Genomic DNA, 6,587 nt, shown 5'->3' on the forward strand with positions numbered 1-6,587 from the left:
CATTCATATCATTGTCTGAAGATTGTTGACCAGTGTTTGTTGACGGCAGTGTTGTTGCTGCAGTTTAGTTCATCTAATTGCTTTTTTATGTTGAATTTGGTGTAATTTTGTTCTTTGCAAATTGGCAGATTTGGCTGATATTTCTTCATACTGATCTTGGGAAGGGTGGTTGGGGGGCTATGTGGTTAAGGTGTTTGATCATCACATTGGATAGGTTTGATCATCACATTTGGTTCTGTGAAGTCCTTTTGCTTCATGTCACCCACAGTGATAAGGCTGACATAATGCCAACAGCAGTGTAATTCACTCTCTTAAGAGAAATCTGGAACTACGCTGGACACCAGGTGGTCGAAGAGTATTACTGCTAAGGCATTTGGACAGCTGAACATACAGGCAGACCAACTCTCGCCCTTAGTCTGGCTGTCATGGATGAGGTGAAATGTGGTCTAACATGGCATTAAGAGTATTCAGGGCTCGATTTAGTGCTTTGATACTTGCACTGGTGCAACCCAGTATTACAAAGTGCAACCTAGTTATTAGTCTGACTTGCACCAGGTGCAAGTCAAGTTTCGAGAATTATATCAACAATAAATCTAACATTATAAGCATAAATATGTCAGCTCATATTTCTTCTAAACTTTGAATAGCTATGGCATCAAAATATTGCCATTTATAGACACCTTGGCTATGACAGCTCGAGTAAACAGGAACCAGCTGTGTCTCTGTGTTGCTATGGTTTCATGGGTACAACATCACGGAAATATGTTTATGTGCACCGAAACCTCTGACGTTTTAGCACACTACGTTGCAACTGGAATTTGGCTGGTGCAACTAGGCTTTTATCTCAGGTTGCACCTGGTGCAAGTAGGTTAACATCTCTTAAATCGAGCCCTGGTATTTCACTTAAATACGTCATGCATGTGTTTCTGTGACTGACTGTACTAGTGGTATAGATCTATGGTGGTTTTATGGTTCCAGCTCACTGAGATACCATGCTACAGTTCAACATGGGTACAACAAATTAGCAATCATATGAATTAGAATATCTGCTCAGTGTAGTTTCAATGTTTGGTGATCGGTACCTAAGTTTGTCGGTGAACATAATGAAAAAGTGGTAAAATCAGTCCTTTCTGATTGTAAGAATATATCAATGTGAAATTGCCCCTAATTAGTTTCAGTAACATTTGGGGAACAAAGGTTCCTTTATATGATATATGTAGGATAGGTTGACACATGGCGCCGTTACATGGGAGTTAATATCTCTGCTTTGTCTGAAGGTCAGAGGAGATCCTCACATTGGTGGCAAGTCGTTTGGTGTGCATGATTTATTGCTTACAAAATATTTCTTCCAACTCTCAGATGTTTTACTGGTTTTGTTATTTCACATAATTGGGTATAATTTGAAAAAGAATTGCTAATCATTTACCCTGTTTTGTCCATGTCATATCCACATCTACACCATCACTGGTTTCAATGTATGCTTTTCTGGTGTCCCCCGCCGTGATGTTGCTGGAATATTGCTAAAAGCGGCGTAAAACCAAACTCAGTCAGTCAGTCAGTCAATGTACGCTTTGTTTTGCTGGTGTTTCTGCAGAACCTAAACCTTTGTGCAAGTTTCATCATGTCACCCCCTTTCTGGTGGTTATTGCATATTTTTTGCTGAAAAATATTGGATAAAATAACAAAACAGGTATTGCTCACATTTTCATGACTGCTGAAATGACACTGATGGCTGTCGGTGATGAATATGATTATGGTGGACTCATGCTTTGGCAACAAATCATTCATATTGAAAACATATACAGTCAAATCCCGATGAGTCGAATGCCGGTGTCTCGAATATTATGCATACCTCGAAGTACCTGTCATCATTTGAATACCGTTTACACGAATTCGTCTCATAAATACACACGATGACTCGAGAAGGAAATTTGGTCCCATGAGATTCAAACAACAGCAATCTTGTATACATAAGCCGAAGTCAGTCAATGAGAAGTTGATTGGTGTAGCAAACTGATCCAATTAACAAACCAGCTGGCTCACACCTTTCCGCATTTGACGGGTGAGTTCAAAAGGCAGATTAGTGATTTTACGGAAATCACTGTCTGTGCTAATCAGACTGGAACTGATAAGGTGCCCCTATTAGTGATAGGGAAATCATTAGATAAACAAATGCTTAGGCGGAGGAATTAGGACTGGATTGTCTTTTTTTTTCTACCCTCATAGACATACCTATGTCTCGAATACATCGATAAGTCGAATTTATTACTTGGTCCCCAGCGATTCGACTCATCAGGATTTGACTGTATTTGCATCACTACACCGAGCTGATCTGATGACGCTTATGTCAGAACTGTTTCATCAACGTTTCCTGGTTAGGCCTGGACAAATGGCATCATGTTTAAAGAATGTTGAAGTGACACAGAGCACTCATTCAGGGGTGGAAATAACTTTAAAATTGATAGTGTACTCCGGTACAGTGGCACATGTAATGTCACTTGCCCTGATAATTTGTCCACTATACCGACCGTTTTCCGGCTGATTTTTGAAATAAACAACATAATTAACATTGGAAAGTCAACTGGACACCGGTACAGTGTGATATACAAATTTGCTTGCCCGACAGAAAAAAACACTGGACCCGGACGTCGGGCAATGGGTTATTTCCACCCCTGTCATACATTTTTTAAGACCACCCTTGTGTTATTGTTGAACAGGGCCTGTTCCACAGAGCCATCGTAACTCTACGACTGTCGTAAGTCTTTGTTCAAATATGGGAGTTACGATCATCTTAGCACAATGATTGCTTTGTGAGCTGACGTTCTTTGTGAGCTGACGTTCTGTGTGAGAACTAAGGTGAAACAGAAACCCAGATTTTCATTTCCTGGTGAAGTTTGCATAGGTTAACAAGTTCTCGGTTAAAGCGTCATGGATATGTGGTAATGTCACTTGTATTTGTTTGTGTGTTTCATGTAATAACCACCAATGTCGGTCTTCGGGGTTAGCCATGTTTTACTGAACGTCTGTTTTGGATCAGGACGTACAAGATAATGTCCTCTAGCAAAGACAAATGATCACATATACAACATGTACGCAAGGATCAAAATATTGTAGCAGGTAGAGATGACGCTTAATTTACAACATACCTGAGCACATTTGCAGCTGCCTCTTGTGTCCTTTTATTGTGTTGGTGACCAACTAAATTGTCACCAAATCGTCGCTAAATCTGATCTGATTTCTGGAAGACATTACAGAGCGCATGTTTGCAACTGGCACTTATGTGATTTGTTGTTTCACATGTTTTACCTTACCATATTCACTACTTTTCCATTTTTGTTTTCCATTTGGGGATGTTTGTATTGTTGTCACAGTTGTCATGGTGATGGTATTTTGGTTTTCAGAAATTTTAAAAGTATACTTTGGTTGTAAATTTTGTTTTTCTTCCTTTTTTCAGAAAGCGGGTCGGAACAACAACCTCAGGTGCCACCACCCTCCAAATGATGAATCTCAGCATCCGTCAAATCTTTTCATCTGAATATGTACACTTCAGTGTTTCTGCATCAAACTTGATACATTTCCATGTCACTTCAGTAGACCACTACAAGTTGTTCTGTATTTTTCTCTGGTTGTATTCGCAAAAGTTAGAATACAGAGTATAATGTTTTAATTCTGGTACATGTCTATAAATTAAATCAAAAGGTATTTTTAAGCTTAGAAAGACAGTAACTATTTATCCATGATAAATATTTTGTCTTGTCATGCAATGAAATATTTGTGAACATGTGTGACTCGTCCTCTAGGTCAGTATGCCCAATGCAGTATTTACACACAAAAATTATGATATCTTAACAGGATTGACTTTGGTAATTTCTTAAATTTAATCAATATCACACATTAAATACATTTTGCTTTTAGGAAGGAAGAAATCAGCAATTCTGAGGAAAAAATACTCAGATGATTGTTGCTTTAATCATATTTAAACTAGTATGTAAAATTTGGGTGACACTTATGAAGGAAATGATGGTTCATTTTCATTTGTTTCATTGGAATATTTCATCAAACTGTTGGTATTAACTCACAGTTATTCAAGATAATCAAATGTTGTATACTATAACATTCTAGTAAATTGTTCACATAATCATTTGGCATTATTTCACCACTTTCATGCAGCATATCACTGGAATCCTCCTTTTTGAAGACTTTGCTGCTAATATTAGGAAAAAAGCATTTATGTTTGTCCTTGGAGCATTTTCAAAGATGTAGCTTAGGGAAAGAAAATAATTTCTTATGAATGAAAACTGTGGTCTCACATGTATATACTCTCTGTAACATTGTTATGTAAAATAGTCATTTTCCTATTTTCATATATCTGTGTTGTTGCTTATAGAAGGTGGAAACCATCGTGGTCTCTGGTCAACTTTCTTTGATGTGTATAGTGTAACTGTTATAGTTTTTTCCATCCCTGGCCATCAAGGGTGTTATGTTTCCATACTACGATAGACACCAAGGACAAGTTTGCCACCAAAGCAACATATCAAAAAGGACATCAACCACCACAGTATCACCAGTCCTGAACAAATTGTGTCTGGCTCATGAGCATGGATTGGATGGCTGTTTTGGTCGATGCTGGTTGAATCGGGATAAAACTGATGCTAAGGTAGCAACTGGGTCCATGGTACTTATTGAAACTGTATTGAGACACAATACATTAGATAACCAAGGATGGGTTATTGCCAATATCCACCTTCTCTGACTATTCACATCCTGGATACTGAGAATGTAGTTCATGTACAATGTTGTATGGTTTTAGATTGACAAGACTCACTTCAAGTCTAGGTCCGTCAATGTTGAATGTCATTGAATGGAAGCAGTATTAGTAAGACTTAACCTAATAATTTAATTTACCTGCAATAGGTTGAACTACAGGTTAACAAACTTGCAATTGATCCAATTCTTACTCGGGCCGGTGGGGTAGCATAGTGGTTAAAATGTTTGCTCGTCACGCCGAAGACCCGGGTTCGATTCCCCACATGGGTACAATGTGTGAAGCCCATTTCTGGTGTCCCCCGCTGTGATATTGCTGGAATATTGCTAAAAGCGGCGTAAAACCATACACACTCACTCACTCCAATTCTTACTCACTAGGGCTGCTACTTCAAACATTAGTGCTCCTTTAACACATTGTCTTAAGGGTGAGGATATTTCTTGAAAGTCCTTATAATAAATGTTTATGTGAGACACAAGACTTATGCCAAATTTATATGTTCATTTTCCGTTTTTAATCCTTCACACAGCGGAAGCTGTTGTCTTACTGTATTGTGGTTTGATATGGATGCACAATACACCTCTTGAAGTGCTTCATTACCGATGGTGCAGCCAAAATGTTACACAAGTTATTAAATCATTTGATGTATGTGATTATGGCAGTGAATGTTTTGACTAAGTGGGATTTAATGTCACATTCTTGCCCGTTAGAGTTGTTGAGATGTTAAATACTTGTAGTCTTATGATAGGAATCTTCAAAATGATGAGAGTATTTGTCTTATTTATGTATGAATCATCTTGAGTCTTTTTCAGCAGATTCAACATGTGTACCAGCATCAAATTCTTTTCAATTAGAAATCAAAACTTCATATTCATTTAAAAATTAACTTTTCATGGAATAGAATACGTTTAACCCTAGTTTACAAAGAAATACATTTCATAAATTTGTGATTGACATTTTACTCTAAGCATATTTTGACTGGGCCAACACTGTTTAGTGGACATCATTGTTGACATTTTCACTGGACATCGTCATTGTATGGTGGTCATTTCATTGTAAATATCATGTGACTTTCTCCATGTATTGTAGCTTGTATGGTGCTCAGTGCGGACATTTCTAATTCTGTCTTCTTATAAAAAAATAAAATACAATATTGATGAATTGTTTCTTGTGTTTTGTTTTGGGATTACTTGTACTCATTAGAAGGGTGAGTTGCATGTTATGTTGGAGAATGTTACATATAATAGTTAATTATTAACTGGACCCGTGAAGATCCGGGAGGATAGAATTGGTCTTCAGCAACCCATGCTAGTGGATGGGGTGGTTGGGGTGGTCAGGCTCGCTGTCACCGTATCCCAATTGTGTAGATCGATGCTCATGCTGTTGATCAGTGGATTGTCTGGTCCAGACTCAATAATTTACAGACTGCCGCTGGGGCGGTGGGGTAGTCGAGTGGTTAAAGCGTTGGCACGTCACGCCGAAGACCCGGGTCCGAATCCCCACATGGGTACAATGTGTGAAGCCCATTTCTGGTGTCCCCCGCTGTGATATTGCTGGAATATTGCTAAAAGCGGCGTAAAACCAAACTCACTCACTCACTCACTACAGACTGCCGCCATATAACTGGAATATTGCTGAGTGTGTGTTAATCCACAAACCAACCAATTATTGATGACAGTTGTCAAGGCAAGCACAAAGCCAGATGGATGCATAATGCCCTACCTCTTGTCTGTTTAATGCAGCGCTTGACAATATTCTGGCTATACCACACTGTCCTGTAAATAGGTTTGGACCAGACAATCCAATGTTTTGACAGTTTAAG

The 6,587-nt window shown here is 38.5% G+C and overlaps 1 protein-coding gene across 1 annotated transcript in view; it reads left to right on the forward strand.

Annotated features, from left to right (window-relative positions):
• LOC124285011 (SWI/SNF complex subunit SMARCC2-like) overlaps window positions 1-5,926 on the forward strand; it is a 44,000-nt gene extending 38,074 nt beyond the window's left edge. The window contains exon 25 of the mRNA XM_046721155.1: window positions 3,455-5,926. Within this exon, the coding sequence (XP_046577111.1) occupies window positions 3,455-3,659 (205 nt within the window). The 3' untranslated portion in view covers window positions 3,660-5,926. The remainder of the gene's footprint in view (window positions 1-3,454) is intronic.
• The last annotated feature ends 661 nt before the right edge of the window (window positions 5,927-6,587 follow it).

This window comes from Haliotis rubra, unplaced genomic scaffold, assembly GCF_003918875.1.
Source record: "Haliotis rubra isolate DU_JTF1 unplaced genomic scaffold, ASM391887v1 Scf35, whole genome shotgun sequence".
Classification (NCBI taxonomy): domain Eukaryota; kingdom Metazoa; phylum Mollusca; class Gastropoda; order Lepetellida; family Haliotidae; genus Haliotis; species Haliotis rubra.